The following is a 22,598-nucleotide window of genomic DNA, read 5'->3' on the forward strand; positions in this document are numbered from 1 at the left end:
ATAAATACAAGCTTTCAATTTTTTTCTAAACTTTTTAATTTATATTAGAAAAATATATTTTTTGGAACATATATTTTTTTTAGTTTTTTCTGTATTTTTTACTTTAAAGAATGAATTATGAACATTTTTAAATACTGATATGCATGGTTACACTCAAAAACTATTTCCTTGAAATATTTGAACTGATAACAATAACAAGCTAAGTCATCTATAGTGTTTAAAAAAAGTCATAAACATTCTTTTAGCTGTCGATTTAATGAAAATTAAGAAAATAATCACTTGACAAGTTATTGATTAGTTCATTATAAATACAAGTATTTAACTGTAAATAAAACCTTCAGTAAATAGAAATTTCTGGTGCTTAAAAAGTGCATTTAACATTTATATGAAAAATGTTCTTGTGTTAACATCTTGTCATAATATTTATATAACAACAGTGGTATATATAAATCAGCAAAAAGTGGAATTTTTCTTATTAATTAAAGAAGAATAAAGATAAAGTTTTTAAGTAATACTTTATTCAACCCCAAAAACAATAATATTTATCTTATATTATTAAGATTTTTAAACAAGGTAAATAAAAATTATCTTTTGAAATAGGTATTTTTGGTTATCTTTTTAAAATGAATATGTAAAGTTTAAGTCATTGTTAAAGTAAATGGTTATTTTACCTAAGTTCCTGTACACTTTAACTTAAAATATGGCAACATAATCTGCACAAATATACAGGGTTGCCACTTTACCTGGAAACCTAGAAAAACCTGGAATTTGTCATTTTAAGCAAAACAACCTGGAATTTTAACAATTTTCACATGTTCAGTAATAAAATTTTGATTTGACACCAAAAATCTATCATATAATCAAAAAAATTATCATCATTAATTTTTTTTAATAAAAAACATATTTAAAGTAGCTTTATAGTATATTTTAATTTTTTTTATACTAATCAGGGTTGCCACTTTACCTGGAAATCTGGAAAAACCTTGAAGAACCTGGAATTTGAAAATATAGACAAAAAACTGGAAAAACCTGGAACTTGAAATTTTGAAGAAAACTTGAAAAACATATAATAATAAAAAGTTCATAATAAATTTCAACCACTGCAAGTAAACTATAATTATAATGCTTTTTTAATTTTTTATAAAATAGACCTTATTTGAAGGAAAACCAAATTCTAATTTTGAGTTAAATGGTATTTAAAAATTCACATGAAAGTTATAAATCTTAATGATTTAAAAAATTCTTACCAGGTAAATTTGTTCAACTAAAATAAAATAGTAACTGTTAGGTAAATGTAACATATTTTGAATGAAATATTTATAAGCAGTTTTATATATTACTTTTACAAAACAAAATATAGCTAAATTGCACTAATTTTTGAGTGCTTTGATAAAAATATAAGAGTTAGATTGTGATGAGTATCAGAGTTCCAAACTATTGGTAATAAGTAGTTTTAAAGAAAAACTAAGGTAAAAATTAAAAGTTTGGTTATTATTTAGTTAAAGTGAACATGTTTTTTTTTGATTGTTATCAGAAATATTTTATAACTTATATTTAGTTTGTCAATGCTTAAACTAGTCAGTGCTCAAAATTTTTGTATAACTGACAGCATTAATTTCAGAACTACATTTATACAATAAAAGAAGATATTTTTTTCTAGTGTTAAAATTGTTAAGGGCATAGGGGGGTTTGACACTTTTTTCACCTTTTGGTCTTATTATATATAGTTTTTACTAAGCTACAACATGCTTTTTACAGATTTAAAAAATTCAAAATAATTTTTGAGATATAGCTGGTCAATGTCAGAGGCAACAATAGGTTCCTTATGAGAGACACAAACTAAAACGGCAAATAACTAGACATCACTAAAATTATATCTCCTCCTATGCATTTTGATAACTACGTCAAAGTTTAGGAAATGCTCCTTGCAATATTTAGAAAATTCTGTCAGAACAAAAAAATTCCTTGCAACAGAGTTTTCTAAATATTGCAAGGAACATTTCCTAAAAATTTGAGGTAGTTATCTCAAAAAACCTAAGAGAAGATAGATTTTTAGTGAAATAGTCTATTTAGTTTGAGCCTCCCATAAAAACATATTATTCCTCCAACTTTGACCTGCTATATCTAAAAAAATATTTTAATTTTTCAAAATTTGTAAAAAGCATATTGTAGCTTAGTAAAAACTATATAAAATAAGATAAAATTGTTAAAAGTGTGTCTACCCCCCAGCCCCCCTATGCCCTTAACAGTTTGTTTTACTAAGATTTAGATAGAATTTTTACCATAGATTGTTTATACTATCTCTAATTTCAAAAAACTTCATAAAATGTAACAAACTGGTATTAATTATATTGAAATAGAAAACAGTGTAGAGTTAAATATCTTTATTAGTTTAGTTTTAGTGTAGACAGAAAAAAAAAAGTATTAACGCTAAGATTTGTACAGATACTGCAGAACTTTTTGTAAATAGTTGTATTGTACGTTTAAGAAGCAGAATGGATCTTAGCAGTTTATCAGCAGTGAGTTTACAGATTTATTTTACTGTTATTTGTTGCATGCAATTTATGTTTGCTGTTATTGTTGTTGTAAATATATTCTAACAAACTAACATGCTTGTAAAAATATTGTTAATTTGTTTTTTGCCTAGCTAAAGCAGGGTTGCCACACACTCAGGGAACTCAGGGAGCTCAGGGAATCTCAGGGAATTTTCAAACTGTAGAAAATCTCAGGGAAACTCAGGGAATTTTGGCATTTTTCTTTTAACTCACGGAAACTCAGGGAGTTTTGATTTTTTCTCTAAATTTCGGAGAAGTTTTTGAAAATCTCAGGGAAATTTTTTTCTAGACCTAGAATGAGGTTTAGTTAATCCAGTTTCAATATTTTGTTCAAAAGTAGTAATTTTTATTATTTAAGTGGTTATTTAGAATTTTTTTAGCCTTGCGGCTAGTTCTTCAATATTCTTAGTATTAACATTGTAGTTTTTTTAAGTTTTAAATTTATATTTACTTAAGTAAAATCAAACAGTTTAGGGAAATGAAAATTGTTGTTAACTATTCATTGAAAAGTTCTAATAAACTTTTTATTTTTAGTTACTTATGTAGTTTAAAAAACACTATTGTATAAACACTTATGTATTAATAGTTGTGAAATTGAATTTTTTTAGCTTTGTTGCCTCAATTTTGGTTCCATATTTAACAAGGTATCAGGAAAACAGCTCAAGCATTCCTTTCATGTATGATGATATACAGAAGTTAGTATACAAGTTAATGAATATTGTTTTTACTACTTCTTTCATGGAAGCCCATTCAAATGGAAAAAAGCTACTTGAACTAAATAATGAGCATTTTCAAAATAAAAAGTTTTCACAAAAAAGATGTAGAGTTAGGATGTGCTGCTTCTACTTTAATTCAAGATTTGCTAAATCAAGGTAAAGTTTCAAACATTTTGTTCAAGTCATTTCACAATGAATGTAAAGTTTTTATAATTGCTCTAATAAAAAAAATTAAAACAAGAATGACTGTTGGTTTGAACTTTTTAAGAAGGGCTGCTGTTTTAAATCCGGCATGACTAATGGGAATGGGTAAAGACCGTTGTGTCAGAAACTTTACAAGGTTGGTCCAACAACTTGTCAGCATGAAGATACTAAAAGCAAAAGAGGGTGATGACAGCATTAATCAATACATTGATTTGTTAAGTTCTTCTAACACTCAAATACTTTTTGAAAATTTTCTTGAAAAAAGTCACAGTTTAGACACCTTTTATTTTGACACACTCGATATCCCAAGCAAGTATAAAGATTTAACAAGAGTCCTTGAGGCTGTTTTTGTGCTTCACAATGGCCAGGCAAGTGTTGAACGGGGCTTTAGCTTAAATAAGGAAATAATATCAACTAATATGGGAGAGATGACAATAAGGTCCCGAAATATGATCAAAGATCATCTATATGCAAACAGTCTAGAACCAAGCACAGTTGAACTAAGTTCTGAATTGTTAAAATTTGTAAAATCTTTTAGGGCCTAATATTTGGCATATCTTGAGCAACAGCGCTTTGCTAAAAATGTTCCAAATAAAGGTGTTGCTTTGAGCAAGTTAGGAGAACAAAAAAGTAAACTTACAAAGCAACTTAAATGTTTGAATGAAGACTATGACAAATATACTGCAGATGCCAACAAACAGTCTGATTTAGAAGCAATGAAAGAATTATTAGCAAGAGGAATAGCTGCTAAGGACAACGCAAATAAACTTGAAAATAAAATTAAAACTATTGATTTAGAAATTGCATACTTAAAAAAACAGTATTAAGATATTTTTATTAGGTAATGTGAAATTGTTTTAAAATCAAAATTATGTTTTCAGTTATTTAAAATAGATTGTGTATGAACATCTAAAAGACATAAAAAAAAATAATTTTAGATTATTTTGTATCAGTTATTAGGTATTAAGTTGTACTTTGATATGAGATATTTCTTTAGCTATTTCTTTAAACTTTCTTTTTGCAGGTTTTTTTTACAATAGTGTTAAGCTCTCAAGTTTTATTTACTGCATTCATAACAGTTGCTAGGAACGACATACAAGTCATAATGAAGTTATTATGTATGCATTAAAGTGAGTTCTTCATGTGAAATTGTAATTATAGTATAATTAAATTTTGTCAATTAAAATGTCAAACAAATTAAACTTTATTCTTTTATGTAGAAAGTTAACTAACAAGTTTACACAAAGTTGTGCAAAAATTTAGTTATTAATTTTTAATTGGTTTAAACCTTTTAAGATTGAGTTTTTGAAAACAGTTTTTTTCATAAATTTAATGCAGAAGCATACACATACCTTCCTTTTAATATTAAAGAAGAAAAATGAGAACGAGGTATTAATAATTTGTGTTAGAAGAGAAAATTTTTTTTTTAAGATTTGAAAAATACTCAGGGAAACTCAGGGAAATTTAAGGTTACTCAGGGAAATTTTTGGTCACTCAGGGAAGATTTTTTGGCTCAAAGAGTGGCAACCCTGTAAAGAAAAGAGTTGGTAAAGATTAAGTTAAGTGTTTTTGTGTATGATTTTTCCTTTTTTTAAATAAATATTAAGAATATATAAAACTATAGAAAATTTATTTCAATACTTACACAAATAAAACCTTGAAATAGCTAAAAGAGAATTTCATTGAAATTTTTGCAGTTTATGATATACTTGGATTTTTAGTAGCCTACCAAAAGAAATTAGATAGTTTTTTACTTATTCTTTAATACCAAACTTCTTTAATTAAGAATGCCTTATGTATTGTGTAACAAAAGTTAAACTACATAAAGTAAGTTTCTTAATGTTGTTGCTGAGTCTAAAACTAAATAGTTTTTTTAAGAATGTTGACTGTTGATAAACCTTCAATAAGTAAAGTGTGTTAACAAAAGGGTTGATCATACCAATTTGATCATCAGACCACAAGCTTTAGGTAGACTTGATTGTAAAGTGTGTTAATTAATATAAAGTATATATAGTTTAAAGAAATACTGTATATAAAGGTTGTGTTATGAATTTTTATGTTTTAATTAGTTAAATACATCAAAATACTATTAGTAGCAAACCACATTTAAAAAATATTGTGCTTAAGTTAAAACAGATAAAAATATTTTTTGTTTAACCAAAATGTATAAACTTAGATTTTCAAAAAAAGTTGTCATTGTTAATCAAATGCAAGTTGTAAATAGTATATTTTGAAATTATGCCGTTATTATATTTTGTTTTAACTGTATATAGCCATAAGCCACAAGCAGAAATCCCAGGCCTGGGTGAATTTTTAAATTTATTAACAATTTGTACAAAACATAAAAGATTCACCTTTCTAAAAAAAATTCTGAAATGTGCTCTCAACTTGTTTTTTATTGCAAAGTTGTTCTAAAATAATAAAAAAATTGATAAAATTTGACATTTTTTTAGAATTGCAGAGTAACTAAAAAGTTTCTCACATTGTATAAAAAATAAATATATCAAGGTTGCTTGACCCTCAGGTTATTTTAATTTTTTTGAGGTTCTTTAAAAATTTCATGCTGACTTAGGATTGCTTTAAATTTTTGCAAAACTCAATTTAGTTCAGATTTTTATTAATAAGTCTCATACTAGTTTTTATGTTTTAAGTATCAACCTTTGTTTAAATTTTTTTTTGTTCTTATTACATTATTAAAATGAAGTATACAGTTTTAATTATTTTATTTTTCAGTTTTTAGCTTTTTTACTTTTTTCTCAACTAGATTTTAATTTAAGCTGACTTAGAATAGTTTTTTGTTGCTTGACTTTTTTGTTTCAACTAGTGCTAATCCTGAAACTTTTGGGTGTTGAAAGTTTTTCTTAAAAACAAGGTAATTTAAAAATGAGCTGAAAAATCTGATCATTTAAACTTCCGTCCTTGCTACAATTTTGTATATCTAAAATCAATAAAATAATTTGTATTCTTAATGGAACGATGACCTACACTCAGGCTAGTTTTTATGACTTCAAAATCTTTTGTCTTCTTAAAGTTATGTTTTTTTTCTAGATACTTATAGACTTTATTTTATTAAAAAATGTTTAGAAATTCGACCTTGGTTAAAAAAAAAGATTCAGTTTTTTGCTTCTACTTAATAAAGAAAACATAAATTTAGGCTTCTCTGATTAGATTTTTCAAAGAGTGGCAAACCTGTAAAATGTCTATCACTCAAAATTAAAGATTGAAAGCTTCTTATTATATATAATATTTCATACATATAATTTTTTGTTTCAAGCAAAACTATTAGTTTAATAATCGTTTTTATGTTGCAATTTAAAAGTTTAAATGATATTTCAAGTAAAATTATTAATTTGCATAGCTTAAATTTATTTTAATTTTTTTATTAAATTTTTATGTTATTTTTTTTTGTTTTTTTAATTGGAAATGTTGTTGCTTAGTTTAATATATGTAACACAAAGAGAAATAAAAAACTTAATTTTATCAGTGTTTTTGTTTGTTTTTGATTTGCATGGCTATTTGTACCTGTGAAAAACTTACATTTTATGTTTCAGGAATTAAAAAACAATTTTATTAGTTGTTATTAATATTGTATGGCTTCTAGTGTCATGGCATCAGTAAGTTTAAGCTTTTAATTTATATATATGTATATTATATTTTAAACTCTTTATGTTTTAGTTATTTATAAATAATAAAATAAATATTTTTAGAATTTAACTTATAATCTTAAATATATAAAATTGACTTAGCCAGAAAAAAAACACAGTAATAATGTCAAGGGCATAGGAGGTGGGGTAAAACAATTTTTTCACAGTTTGATCTTATATTAAATAGTTTTCACTAAGCTACAAGTTGCTTTTTACAGGTTTAAAAAATTTAAAATGATTTTTGATTTATAGCGGGCCAAAGTCGGAGGCAACAATAGGTTCCATATAGGAGGGGTAAATTAAAACAGCAAATAACTAAAAATCACTAAAAATCTATCTCTTCCTACGCTTTTTAAGATAACTACCTAACATTTTCAGGGAATATTTCTTGCAATTTTTAGAAAATTCTGACGGAACAAAATAAAGAAAACATTTTTTTAAAACAGACAAAAAACTGTTGTTTTTTTATATATTGTATAAAATTTTTATTTTTTAAAAATTCCTTGCCACAGTATTTCCTAAATTTTGCAAGGAATATTTCCTAAAAATTTGAGGTAGTTATCTCAGAAAACGTAGGAGAAGGTAGAATTTTAGTGAAATAGTCTATTTTTGCTGTTTTAATTTGGGACTCCCATAGGAAACTTATTGTTGCCTCCAACTTTAACTGGCTATATCTCAAGATTATTTTTAATTTTTAGTATCTGTAAAAAGCATCTTGTATCTTAGTAAAAACAATATAAAATAAGATCAAGTTGTGAAAAAGTGTTTTACCCCCTATGCCCTTTTTTATTAATTAAAATCAGTATCAATAATCAGTGTCAATAATTGTAATCAGTATCAATAATCAGTATTTAAAAAATATTTAAGTAAAATTAAAGATTTCTTTTAATCTGAGACTTTCAATTGATAAATAAATGAAAATAAGTATTTTTTTTTCATGAAAAAGTAAAACTACTCAAAGTTAGCATGCTTGCATGAGTTATGATTGTTAGTTTATTCAACTTTTACTAAAACTTTTGGTCAAGTTTATAACTAACATAAGCTAACAAATTAAAAGCGTTTAAATATGATTTATTTTGAAATAATTTAAAGCAGAAAATGAATAATAATAACAAAGAAACATAAAATTTTCAAACTTAGTTTTTTTCATTATACTTTTTCTACCTAATACTATTTGAAAATAACTACATTTACATACAAAAACAATTAGAAATATAATTTAATATAATTACCCACAGAAAAGAGTGCACAAGGAAATATATAATTTGAAGAAGTCTCCTCCTCAGGGAATAAAATTAAAAGATGACGGAGATATGAACATGGGAAGCTACAAGTCCAAAAATGACATGCACATGTTCAAAGTGAGTGTAAATAGCTTTTATTTTTTATGATATGTATAAATTAAGAAGTTACAAGTTTAAAACAGGATTGCCACAGAGTTATGAAAATCAGGAAAAGTCAGGAAATTTGATACAGAAATACTCTTAATAAGAAAGTTAATGATCACTAAAAACTGCATTTTGCCAATATTTATTTCTGAAAAGTTTTAGCTTTTCCAATTCATCTTTTTTCATGGTCTAAATCAATTTTTTTGAACAAATTAAAGTGTTTTATTATTTTTTTTTGATTTTTAGTCTTTGGTTATGTAATTTTGAATTGTTATTAATTTAGAATTTGATTCAGAAAAGTCAGAATTTTTTTCAGCTTAATCTGTGGCAATCCTCCTAAACATGATAAGCATATTTAGTTCAAAGTAAGTTAAACGTTTGTTTATAAATTAACATCAAGGGTTACATGACAATTCAAGTTCGGACAACTCAAATTCCAACAATTTAAATTCTTAAAAAAATATTAAAAAGACTATGTCTCATAAAGTAAAATAAATTTGAAAAAAAAATATATATGTAGATCTTACTCATATCTACAAGCCACTTTTTTCTTTTTTGCAAAGTCTAAAATATTTTCAAAGATACCTTAAAATTACTAAAAATAACTATGTTTTTTGATTTATTTAAGCCATATCTCAAAAAATATTTAGTTTTTTGCAGAATAAAAAATGGCTTGTAGATATTTATATGACCTAAATATATATTTTTATTTTTGACAAATATATCTTATTTTTTTACTTGTAGCCCTTACAATTTTTTATTAAGAATTTGAATAGTCGTGCACCCAACATTATGGTGCTTATAAAAAATAAGATTTTGGAGTTTTCAGCTCAAAAACTTTTTATGTTCATGAAATATCATAAAAACACCTTGTACAAAGTTTGAGGTGATTGGAAGTAACTTTTAGAGAGGCTTGGCTTGAAAACAGACTTAATATAAACTGTATGAGACCTAAAAAATGAAACCCTAAGTTTTTAGTTAAAAATTGTTTTACATGTGTCTGGCTCGTTTTTTAAATATCATATAAAATCTTATTATGTATAACGGTATTATCATGAAAACAAGTTAATAAATTTTAGGACGTTTGAAAAGTTTTACAAATGAATTTTTTATTTCGTGTTTTTTTTTTGTTAGTTTTAAGTTTTAAAGAACAAGAAGTGCCTCTGTAAAACTTTCTTTAAAAAACAAGCTATAAATTACTAAGAGTTTGAAAAATAAGTCATCAGCTACAATAAAATTTGTTTAAATTTATAACTAGTTATGGATAGGTTTTTAAGGAAATGTAATTGTTATGTTCAGTTAATAAATGTTTAGTTACTGACGAAACCTTTGTAGAAATTGCATTTTAATAAAACATTTTCAACGTTGAGAAATCTTCATAAAAGTATATATATTTCTTTTCAAGAGGTATCAATCTGTTAAACAAATATTAAGTTATTTCAAATAAAATAAGTACTTATAAAATTTATGTCATTATGTTCCAACAAAAATGTTTTGATTAGATCATTGGTTGGAACACTATATTATTAGTATTTTAAACATTTGACATTTTATAAATTTATAACTTCACAGATAGAACTTACCGGAGCAAATGGCACCTTGTTTGCAGACCAAATTTACGAACTAACCTTCACCTTTGGACCAAAATACCCTTTCGAATGCCCTAAAGTGAGTTTTTTTAGTGGAAAATTATGTAATCAATAAAAAATAACTGAAGTAGTATAATAAATTATATATTCAAAGATGTTAGTTTGAAAAAAGAATTGAAAAAAAGAGGTAAATAACTTATTTCATTTTGTTTCATTTTATTTGGTTCATTTTGTTTTAAAATTAAACAACATTTATGTGAAAAACTAAAAGAAAGCTTGTGGTTTTGTGATCATAGTGATATGATTTTTATGTTGACTGTTGTTTAATGGCACTTGAAGTCCAGGCTTAGGTTCTGATGCTTTTTGGAGCTATATTTTTGCTAATGTTTTGTTTGAAAAGTTAGAGTATAAGTGGAAGAAGTTAACACCTTTAAATAATTTGTATGCTGATAGAAAAAACACATGACATAAAGCCATGTGGTTTTCATAAACTTCGAAAGTAAAATAAATAATGATTATAGTAAAATCTTTTTGGTGAAAAAAAAAAGTCGTTTGTGTTGTTTTGATATTTGTTATTTAATTAAATTTAAAACATTTTATAAACCTATAGCCTTTAGCTATTTGTTTTCATAATCTATATTACTTTGTACTGTGGAAAAAATGTCAAATTTATATTTTAAATTTTTAATAAATAATTTTTAAATTGTTTGAAGACATATTTTTTTAAATTAATATAGTTTAAGTTTATTTCAAGTTAACTTGGCTGCATACATTTCAAGTTCTATTAGTTTAAACAAATATAAACTTATAAAAACTTCAATATATATAAAAGTTGCTTTGTAAGTTTATATTTTAGAATATTGTATAATACAGAAACTTATAATTCTTCATTGGTGTATAGTTTTTAAAAACACTTTGAAATAATTTTTCTGGATGTGTGATACAATAAGATTTTAAAAATATTTTCGAGATAGCATTAAAAATATTAAAAAGAACTACACTTAACTGTATACTTTTTAGACAACTTTTTTGTAAACTAAGTGTTTTTTATAAAACATCTGTAGACTCTACAATTTCATAAGTTAACTTAATGAATATTTAAAAGCTATAAAATCTATATTCTTAAATGCATATTTTATTTTAAATAAAGACAAATTTTTATAAACTTACTTTTTCACAAGAAATGTTGCAGAAACAATAGAGTGTATCAACACCACTTAGCTCTTTATAATAAGTTTTTCTCCCAAATGATAGTCTTTTGTGTTTTGTTTTTTCAATTGTCTTCAATATATAAAGCACTCAAGTGACATTTATAAAATCTTTATAAAAAGATTTCATTTCAAAAAAATTTAGTAAATTTAATTCGTATTTTAAAATGAAGTTTTTAGTAATTTTGAAACCATTATTTTGAATACTTTACAAAAAATATTTATCATAAAAATATTTGTGTAAAAAATATATCTATTATACTTAAAAATTCACTTATGTCCTTTGAAACTTGTATAGTAACTTAAATTAAGTTTTTCTTTTAGTTAAATCAATTTTTTAGATTTTTTTAATGAAAATAGTTAAATTTAAATAAAATATCATATATTATTTGGTCAAAATTGAAGATATTGTTTGTTTTAACTTTATCAAACTTTCTCAACTTTAGGAAATATTTAAATTAATTAGGAAAAAACACTTATAAAACAACATACTTAAAATTCCCAGGCTAACCAACTATTTCATAATTCAAGGGGAACTTTTAAACACGCGAAATAAGCAATGTAATTTAACATTTAAAAGTATGATATGGCTAAAATAGTATTTTGATTTTTTTTTTTCAACAATATTATAAAAAATAAAATTTTATTTTATGTTTTTGCAGATTTTTACACATTATTACTAGTTCAAATCGATCATTCACAATAATTTACTGTTTCTCTTTGACATACTCTTTGATATTCACAAGAAAAAGCATTTAAATTTTTGTTAAAACATTTATATTTAAAAAAAAGTTTTATTAAATTGTTTTATTTTCTCTACTTGAAACTTAATTTTCAAAGTAACATTTAACAACTTTTTATACCTTGCGAGTTTGTTCACAAGTATTGTAGTATATATATATATTGTTGTTTTGAACTAAACAGTTTTTTTTAAATTGTTGTTGAATGGTTTTCAAATAATAATTATTATTTTAAATGAATACTTTTCTTTTATTACCAACTACAGCTGAACCAATTAGATTTACAAATTTAATTATAAATAGTTTCCGATATACAATTCAAGTATGTGTAATTTTTGTTTGACATAGTAAACGAAAACATTTTTGTATACAATCATTTGTATGCTTTAACAAGTTTTTCAGATAATGTTAACTTTTGTAGTCATATCATTTATAAATTAAGTTTATTAAAGCATAAATGTTGTTTATAATTGAATACATTTAGTTAAATATTTTAGTTTGTTTAAAACAAAAAAGTTTAATTTAAACATAATTTTTAATTTATGTTAAAGAAAAGTTGAGGTTTCTACATAATAAAAACGTATGCACATATAAACTGACGAAGAGAAAAAAAGGTATAATCAATAGTACTGTATGTTTAAAAAGTCAGGTGTATAAAAAACTTAATTTATTTAAGTAATAATGACGACAAAAGCCGATAAAAAATGTTAAAAGTTACATCTTTTAGTTTATAAGTTTATATAATAATAAATGTTTAATCTCTTCCAGGCATAGTTTTGCCCGGGCGTAAATTATCGGTAAAAATTTATTGTTTGTGGATGACATCTTTAGCACACTTGAAATTTAGATTTTATAAAAACGTGTTTGATAACATTTTCAACCAAAAATACTAGTTGAGTCCTTTTAAAAATATTTCAAAAAAACTTTTAAATAGTTTTTTCTTTAAATTTGTTTAATCTATAAACTTATTTTTATATATAAAAAGAACTTGTGTACTAACATATAGCTTCAATTAGTAACTTTACCTATAGGCTTAAAATGTATATGTTTATATTTATAACAAATTTTTATATTGTTTAAAAAATCTAAAAAAAATTACATATGTATAAATTAAAATTTATTTTCAGTCTTCAACTAGTAGATTTTAATTGTACAGACATACCAGTATACCCCTTTTTACTAAAGTTTTTACAAATTAAAAATTCATTTATATTTACTTGCATTTAGATATCAAGTTCGACTTTTTAAATCCTCTTTTAAAAATAGTATTTTTTTGCAACAATTAGTTTTAACTGGTGCTGACATTCCACTCACACATTTCCTACAGTATTTTTAAACATACTATTGAAAAATATATTATGAAAAAGTAGAAAAACTTTCTAGGTAATTTTTATAATTAATATCTTCAATCTTTTCAGGTAATTTTCACGGGTTCAGACATTCCAGTCCACCCCCACATTTATTCGAACGGTCACATCTGCCTGTCCATATTGAGCGAGGACTGGTCCCCCGCCTTTACCGTACAATCTGTGTGCTTGTCCATACAATCCATGCTGTCAAGTTGTAATGAAAAGGTAAATTTTAATTTAATATATTTATAAATATTTTTACCGTACAATCTGTGTGCTTGTCCATACAATCCATGCTGTCAAGTTGTAATGAAAAGGTAAATTTTAATTTAATATATTTATAAATATTTTTACCGTACAATCAGTTTGCTTGTCCATACAATCCATGCTGTCAAGTTGTAATGAGAAGGTTAATTTTAGTTTAATATATTTATAAAAATTTTACCGTACAATCTGTATGCTTGTCCATACAATCCATGCTGTCAAGTTGTAATGAGAAGGTAAATTTATTTGTAATATGTAATTTAATTTTTAAAAATTTTACCGTACAATCTGTATGCTTGTCCATACAATCAATGCTGTCAAGTTGTAATGAGAAGGTAAACTTATTTGTAATGTCTAATTTAATTTATTTTTACTGTTTGTTTTTCAATACATACTATCAAGTTGTATAGAGAAATTAAATTTGTTTGTAGTATTTAATTTCTTCTAAATATTTTATTTCACTGTCTAGATTATTTGGCAACACTATGATAAGCAAATTTTTTGTGAAATCTTACTTTTCATTTGTTGCTTTGAATTTGGTAAAAAAATTAACATATGGTCTTTTAAAAAAAAGTTAAACTTACCAACTTGAACTTAGAATCCAAAATTAAACTGTTAACCTAAGATAAGTTATGTAAGTGTATAAGAAACCCTCACTTTGATGGGTCTAGGTGTCCAACAATGTATATTTGCAAATTATGTAATTTTATAAAAACAATCCTTTTGAAGAACATTATTTAAGTTTAAAAAACAATTTTATTAAATTTGAAGTATGAGCAATGAGCATTTATGTCATAAAGTTACTATAAGTTGTTATAAGTTGTTTATTGATTGTAAAAAGAAATTACAATCATCATTTCAAACGGAGTTCTTTCTTAAAGTTATATTCATAGTTTATTTAGTTTAAAAAAAGTAAACTAAAGGTCAATTAAGTTAAAAAGGTGGTTACTTTATACATAACAAAATTTTAAAAAGTGAAAACTAGTAAAAATTTGTTTATGCAAAAATGTTTTACTTTTTATTTAAAATCATGTTCCAGTCGTTCTATTTATCACGCAATACAAAATAAAAATTGTTTAACAAGGAAATTTCTAATTTAATATGCAAATCAAATATTTTACAAACAATATTTTGAAGTTAAATAATGCTTTTAATTTTGATTTTACCTTAAAGTTTAAAAAAGTCGATACTTTCAAAATTCGTTTGACAATTACTTTTACACATATTTTGTATAATAAATTATAAAATGTTTAATGTTTGTATTGGTTGTAGTGTATGAAAGAAAATTGCACATATGCTAATCTATCATATGGTGTTTTATTGACTTGTTTTGTATTAATAATTACATACTAATCAATCAATTTGTAGTTGATAAATAAATATGCATCTTTCTTTAAACTATATTTATGCAACAGTAATCCAAAGTTGTAATATATTTGTAGTTGTTTTTGTTAAAGAGCACAAATGCAATAAATAAATTTACTCTTTATAAGTTGATTGATGTTAAGTTTTCGAAACAAAATTCTAGTGAGTTTAGTCCAACAAAATGATTGTATGAAATATTTTATTACATACCAAGTTTTTGTTTTATTGCATTTCATTGGGCAAACATCTTTGAATTTTATGAAAATATAAACAGAACAACTTTATGGTTTGTTTACTTTATTTACTTACATTTTTATTGGCTTTATGTTTAGTTGAATGTAAGCAACACACTATATGTAGAAAAAATACGTTTAAATTAATACAATGTAAAAAAAATTTGTAATATAATTTTAATTTCTAAATAATTTATTAAAAAAATAACTTATTATGTAACAAATAAAGAAAGGTTTAATCACTATTTTTTCAAAAGAAAATTCACCAATTTAAAAACTCACAATCATTAGTGCTACTTTGTTTGCAGTTATCATACAATAAATCATCACAAAACTTGGCGTTTGAAAATGACTCATTCAACATTGTTAATAATTTTTTTTTTTCAAGGGATAAGTTAAACGGTATACTATAAAAATCAACTCGTGTTTAAAATCCGCCCGATTTATTTTATTTGTTAATTTGTTTTATATATATTTTGCATTTTTCGAACTTTTTTTGATTTACTTTTCACTATCACTGTTACCCCTAACCCTTACCCTCGGTTGGTAAGCGGTTGTCGAATTCGACTGGATGGATTTTGAACGGGTTGATTTTGAACGCGGATGGATTTTGAACGTGTCTCAGTTAAAAAACTTTTATTACATTTTATAAAACATATCAAATGTTGTAAATTTTAGACAAAACTGTTGATATATAGACTAATAAAACTTTATCATTTTTTTGAGTATGTGAATTAATTTTTTGACTATTGAAACTTGCAGTAATAATTAACGTTAATTATATTTAATAGAAAAGACCACTAGATGATATAATGTATGTCAAAACTTGCAGTAATAATTAATATTAATTATATTTTTATAGAAAAGACCACGATGATATAATGTATGTCAAAACTTGCAGTAATAATTAATATTAATTATCTTTAATAGAAAAGGCCACTAGATGATATTATGTATGTTAAAACTTGCAGTTATAATTAATTATATTTTATATAAAAGGCCACCAGATGATATAATGTATGTTAAAACCTGTAATGATAATTATTAATTTATTAAATTTTTATAGAAAAGGCCCCCAGATGATATTATGTATGTTAAAACTTGCAGTAACGACCCAAGAAAAACCAATTGGTGGTTCCATGGTTAGTTTTTTTTGTATTAAGTTTTAATAATATATAATTTACATATAAAAAAGTATTGTTTTAAAGTATATCTGTAAACTTTCAAACACCTGTGTAAAAAATTACAATTAATATTTTTAATAGATGACTTATTTCAAATTGCTTTTATAAGTATGTCTATTAAGACAGTATTAGTACTTTGTGTTACATTATTTATACTATTAAAATATATAACAAATTTATTATAATAAGTTGGTCTCTTTATACTTTTTTTAGAAACCATAAATTGTACGCAGATAACAACTAAAAAAAAATAAAATCTAAACTAAAAATTCTGTTGAATATTTAAAACAAATTTTTTTTTCGGTAGACGCTTTTTTTTAACTAGTTGAATTTTGGTGAACTTGTATATAAAATAGTACAGTAATCATTTGCATTTTTGTTTAGTAACTTATGCCATGAAATACCTAGACTTAATAAAACAAATGTGTCATTAAAAAGTTAGTATTAGTTAAAAGCTATTTTAAATGTATGTAAATGAGATAGCTTATGTGCATTATATATACTCTTTAATATTTTTCGTACATTTGTTTGTTGTGTAAATTCATTAATTTTTACAATTTTGCATTTTTAAAGTATTTTACGTTGATTTTTTAACGCTAATTTTGCGCAAATTAACTTCAATAGCAATACAGGTTAGTTACAAACACAGTCAAAACTTATTATTTTATTTTTGTAAAAAATATTAAAGGGCTTTTGTTTTTTATTAATTGTGCAAAATCTACAAAATAATTCGTTGAAATTTAATAAAACGTCTTTCAAGATGCTTCAAAAATTTGGTTTTATTATTTTTAGTCATTAATATTTTAACCTAAACAGCCAGGAAAAATACTTTATGATTTTAGAGATCATAACATTTAAAAAACTTATGATAAAAACTAACAAAATAGTTTAAGTTTCAAGGTATTTTTCAACAATTAAGATAATGTTGAAAATAGGTATTTTAAAATGTACAAGTATGTTTTTTTGCATAATGTTATTTAAGCCTGAAAAGAAGTCTTCAAAATTTGTAATCAAATTTTATAGTTACTTCAAAATTTGAAATGTTTAAATTAAAAAATAAATGTTAGTAAAAGTTTTTCCATCATAAAAAACTTTTAAACTAAAAAGTAATTTAAACACTAAAAGGAAAAGTGTTTGTTACCTACAATTTATATCTAATTTATGTTTAAGTTATAGGCTAAGTTAATTGTTTGTTTAACAATTCTATAAATATAAAAGATAAAGTTAAAATTGTATTAAAAAGTATAATAACTTTTAATAAGTTTTGTAGCTTATGTGAATGAGCATCCCTGAAATATCTATTACAAGCATTATTAAATAAATTAAACAAGTTGTCTTAATTAAAAAAATTGTAATTACAGGGTTGCCAAAAAACAACTTTCACATGTTACGTAGTAAAATTTCAATTTGACACATAAAATCTATCATTAGATATAATTTTTTTGTCATCATCAAAAATTCAAAAAAAAACACTTGAAGAAGCTTTAAGATATGTTTTCAATGTCGTTATACTGTTTACTACAGTTAAATTAATTAAATGGGTAGAGTTAAGTTAAAAAAAGCTTTTTTTGTAAGTAAGCCAACGAAAAAGTTAAAAAGAAGTATTTTGGGGAAACTAATTCAATTTATTGTTTACAAAATGACATAACTTAACTTTTGTCTCAACGAAGCAGCTGTTATACTAAAACCATTAGTTTATTTATTTAATTTACAGCGATTTAATTATTTTGTTTACAGATTTTTATTTAATAATGTTGTACTTACCAGCCTGTTGTAAGTTAAATTTACATTTTTTTAATAAAATTTTAATGTAAATTTAAAAAATGATTTTCATACCAAACGCTAGTTGTCAATTGTTTTTACTTTTTTGTTTTAGTTTTTATATTATTTATTTTTTGTGCCAGTTTTAATATACATCAACGTCTTACCTAATTAATTTAAAAACCATAAAAAAAAGTTTAGTTTTGCTTTATAGTTATCCTTAATCAACCGATTGTAAAACCAATAGTGAAACTAAAAACTATTTTCCTAGAAATACTAGTTTTGTTATTTTAATTTGTAGAAATTATTTCTATAACTTAGTGTTTTTTTATTATTTTGTTATTGTTTTTTGTTTTCTAATATAAAAGTTTTTTATTTTCTTTAAACTTTTTTAAGTAGTTCACACAAAACTCACTTTCAATAAAAGAACTAATATATTTAATATTAAAAGTATTATAATGTTGTGTTTATTTAAAATGGAAAATTAATCTTTGTGTTTCTTAAAGTTCAATTATTAAGTAATTTATAAATAATATCAGTAATTCGAAAAATTGATAAATTATTTTTGTAAAGAATTTTTTTTTTCATTTTAATCAGTTTAAAAAAATTACAATAAGTGTTTTTAAACCTTGTAACTTTTTTATTTTTTTAAATGCTAAGCTAATTTAATAAGCTATGAGTTAAATGTTTTTTAAACTTTTAATATGTTTTAACTTAATTGACACAAATTTAAAAGTTGAATTAAAGTTTTGTAACACTGACGCACTTTTGTGATTCATATTCTTTTTTTTGTCTAAGTTAAGCGTACTTGATTTTTTAAAGTAATTTATACTTAAAAAGTAAACTTTTTATTGTAATTTGTAAGTAGTTTAAGGTCTGTAATAATATTTACCTATCTTTGATAGAAAATACATTTATTGTAGAGCTGTATAGCTAATGGAGTTGTTTGAAGCTAAAATAGTTTATGAACTATTTAAGAAATGTTATTTGTTTTAACTTTGTTTTTAGTATGTATATTTAATAATGTTAAATTAAGTTTTTAATTTAAAATGTTGACTACTTTTAATAAGAAATAATTTTCACCTATAATATTCATACATTTACAAATTAGATTATTACTCATAAACTATAAATTTATTCATCATGTATTAAGTTACTACTTTATTTAATAGTGGTTAAAGATTTTTTTTTTACTATTTATTGAAAAAACAAAAATTTAAGTAATTCTATACCCCAAATCTAGCATTCGGTATACATACTTGAATAATCTATGTTGTTTTGGTGTTTTTATCAAAGTAAATTATGTAGTAAAGATTAACACAATATCTCATAACTTTAAGATATTTATTTGTTTTTTATTATTTTTTTAATGTATTAGTTTTTTGTAAATTTATAAAAGTTATTTAACTCTTTTTTCAAAAATAGTTATTTTTTTTACAATCTATACATTATTTTAAAATATTACCTTAATCATAGATTTATGATATTATCATGACTTTATTTCATTATAATATAATACAACAAATTGACTTGAGAAAATAATTAACAAGCTTTATTAGTCATTAAGAATCAGTATGCTATTTACGCTAAACATCGATAGTAATTTTATTTAAACTTATTGTGTTATTTTATGAACAACTTTCATTTGAATTTTTTTTTCTAAAGCATTTTAAAAATTATAAACGCATTTTGCTTAAAGTTGGTACTAAAAATTGTTTTAAACTTTTATAAGCACATTAAAAAACAAGTTCTTTGAGTAATAACCTATAAAATAAAAGAAAGCAAAAATTGTTTTTAGTTTTAACATAAAATATTCATAGATAAACTTCTGTCATTAAGCAAATTCAAGTTTAATTTTTCCCTACGTATTTCTGATACGTAGATTGTTTTAGTGTTGTCATATTTACATGAAGTTTAAATTTACAATTGTTTTTTTGATTATTATATTTTGTTTTTAATTTGTACCCTTAGCAAATATTTAGACTTTTTTATGTTAAGAAAGCATGTTTAATACAATATGATTTAGTGTATTTTAAAACACTTAGGAAATAGTTATTTACTTTTAAGTATAAACTATTAAATTGAAAAGTTAATTATTATGTTATTAAGTTATTATTATGGTATTTAATCTAAATTAAGGTTTATTTTTGGGTTTTTTACAAATAACTGTATACAAAACAACTGTTACATGTATAATAAAATAGTTTTAGTCCCAATCTACTACTGTTGTATACAGACAGTGCAAATTCAACATTATTGATTGCCATTTAAAAGCCGATTGCTAGTTGGCGATTGAATTTATTCACTCTTTGTTTTTATTTACATCCCTAGCGATTTTTCTGGTAAAAATAATTTAGATCAGTTTCAGTTCTAATCAATATTTCACTTTGTTTTACTAAAACTTTTGTTAATTTGACTTGTTGTAAAGTTTGTATTGCATATTCAAATTTGTATAGTAATTATAAAAGGTATTCTTTCAATAGAAATATATATATGTATATATAGTTTTTTAATCAAAGTAATTAGCTAAATTTTACTTATGGTTGAGTAATTTTATTTTAAATGTCTTTTACACGTATTATGTCATGTAAAGTTACACATACATGTAAATTAGTTGTAGTAAAATACTTATTAAAAATATGTATTACCAGTTCTTAAAAAGTTAGTGACTTCCTATTTAACATAAATATTCATTTTATTAATCATATTGCTTAAACTTAAAAAGTAATTTAAGTATTATGTAGAAAAAAATCTGATTAATTGGTGAATTTGTGTTTAGTGTTTGATACTTATTTTTTTTATTCAATGTTTTATATTTATTGTATATTATTTAGATGCTAAATTTTAAAGTACTTCAACTTATTCTTTCAAGCATAATAACTTAAGTTAATATTTTCAGATGTAATATTTCTAAATGATTTTAATATACCTTAATTAATTAAAAGTCAAAATAATGCATTTTAATACTAAATTGTTTGTAGTTATTAGGGTTTTAGTAACTATTAGAAGTAAAACTTCTATGCAAATACAAAATATACCAGTTCTTGTACTTAAACAAAAGTTTATTCTTAGTTTTTATTTGCTAACTATTTTTATTCTAATGATTTTTACTTAATTTATATGTTACTATTAATTTTTATTGCTTTTAATATCAGTAAGAACTTAAGTTAAAGATAAATTTCTGAATTTGTTTAATTAAAAAAAGCTAAAAATACTCTATTTATATGAATATGTCAAATAAGCTAATAACTGGTACAAAAGTGTAGCGCTATCTTAATGCGTTTAGTAGAATTTAGTAAGCAATAGTTTAAACGTATATTTGTATGAATAATATTTACTATGCACAAGATACTATCAATCAAAGTAACTACATTCTAAACTAATATTTTTAATCCTAATATAGTTAACACCCATTTCTATAAAGCTAACTTTTAATTTTACACCAAACTGCTAAACATTATTTAAAAGTTATTTAAAAGTGTCATTTGTACAATACTGACCTGTTTCATTTATGAACATATGAATTAACATGTTGTTAGTAATATTTTGATAAAACAAATAGATTGTGTGTTTTTATAAATTTATTCTTATTCAATAGTTTTTTAAATTTTAAGTTTTAAGGTTGTAAACTTCAAATGTACTAAAAATCTAATTTATCTCGACAGATGACTGCTAGTTATGATGATTTGTGTTCTTAAGTATTTTCTTGTTCCCGGGACTTTTTGCGTAGTGACATTCTGTCGGAAAACAATTTTGTGAGATTTCAGTTCGCATAGCAGGGTGGGTTTTACTGCCTGATATTTTCTACTTGTGTTTTTTTAGTTCGTTTCCCACCATAAGATCGCCTAATAAACTATTTTTTTACTATTTTGAGATAATTTTTAAACTGAAGATTTTTTTGGTTAACTCACTTTTAAAAAGTATTTTTTGTCGTAAATTACAATACTTATTAAAAAAAAATTAGGTAAGTATATTTTGAAAAATACTTGAAAGTTGATTTTCAATTTAGTATCTGTTTTAACTTTAGTGAGGTATTTTTCAGGTAAACTTAAATTGTTAGGAATATACTACGATAAGGTTTAAAAAATTTTGGTTGTTTTTCTATAAAAATTCCTATTCAACCTTTATAAGCTTAAGTAAAAAATAAAAATTATCACTATCAAATTACTAATACATTTAAATACTAATCATAGCACCAAACATACTTTTTGACCCATCTACTTTGAAGTTAGTTTAATTTTTTAAATAAATTTATGTTTGTAGTTTGGTGTCTTTAAGCACAGTGGCTCCAAAAAAAAACATTTTCTTAGTTATTTCTTATGCAAAGACTTTTGTAAACTAGATTTGTATCACAATTCTAATTTATCATGGTTTCGTTGAAACATGTTTTTATATAAA

The 22,598-nt window shown here is 23.4% G+C and overlaps 1 protein-coding gene across 2 annotated transcripts; it reads left to right on the forward strand.

The window, feature by feature from the left end:
- Positions 1–2,449: 2,449 nt before the first annotated feature.
- Positions 2,450–22,067, forward strand: LOC145831285 (ubiquitin-conjugating enzyme E2 W-like). Of its 2 annotated transcripts, none has more exons than XM_082938474.1 (6): positions 2,450–2,519; positions 8,358–8,480; positions 10,080–10,175; positions 13,463–13,618; positions 16,322–16,397; positions 21,866–22,067. In XM_082938474.1, exons 1-6 carry the CDS (start codon positions 2,496–2,498, stop codon positions 21,874–21,876), a joined length of 486 nt encoding a protein of 161 aa, XP_082794600.1. In that variant the 5' UTR covers positions 2,450–2,495; the 3' UTR covers positions 21,877–22,067. The 2 variants fall into 2 exon arrangements, with proteins under 2 accessions (XP_082794600.1, XP_082794601.1); XM_082938475.1 differs by lacking the exon at positions 2,450–2,519 and adding an exon at positions 7,025–7,089.
- The last annotated feature ends 531 nt before the right edge of the window (positions 22,068–22,598 follow it).

Source organism: Thalia democratica, chromosome 3 (assembly GCF_965202585.1).
Source record: "Thalia democratica chromosome 3, ktThaDemo2.hap1.1, whole genome shotgun sequence".
Lineage (NCBI taxonomy): Eukaryota > Metazoa > Chordata > Thaliacea > Salpida > Salpidae > Thalia > Thalia democratica.

What these genes read in the sequence shown, in the direction of transcription:
- LOC145831285 (XM_082938474.1), top strand. Translation starts at nt 2,496, where the DNA reads ATGGATCTTAGCAGTTTATCAGCA. An exon ending in ATGACATGCACATGTTCAAA is followed by an intron (nt 8,481 to 10,079) that starts GTGAGTGTAAAT and finishes ATAACTTCACAG; the next exon opens with ATAGAACTTACCGGAGCAAA. An exon ending in TGTCAAGTTGTAATGAAAAG is followed by an intron (nt 13,619 to 16,321) that starts GTAAATTTTAAT and finishes AAATTTTTATAG; the next exon opens with AAAAGGCCCCCAGATGATAT.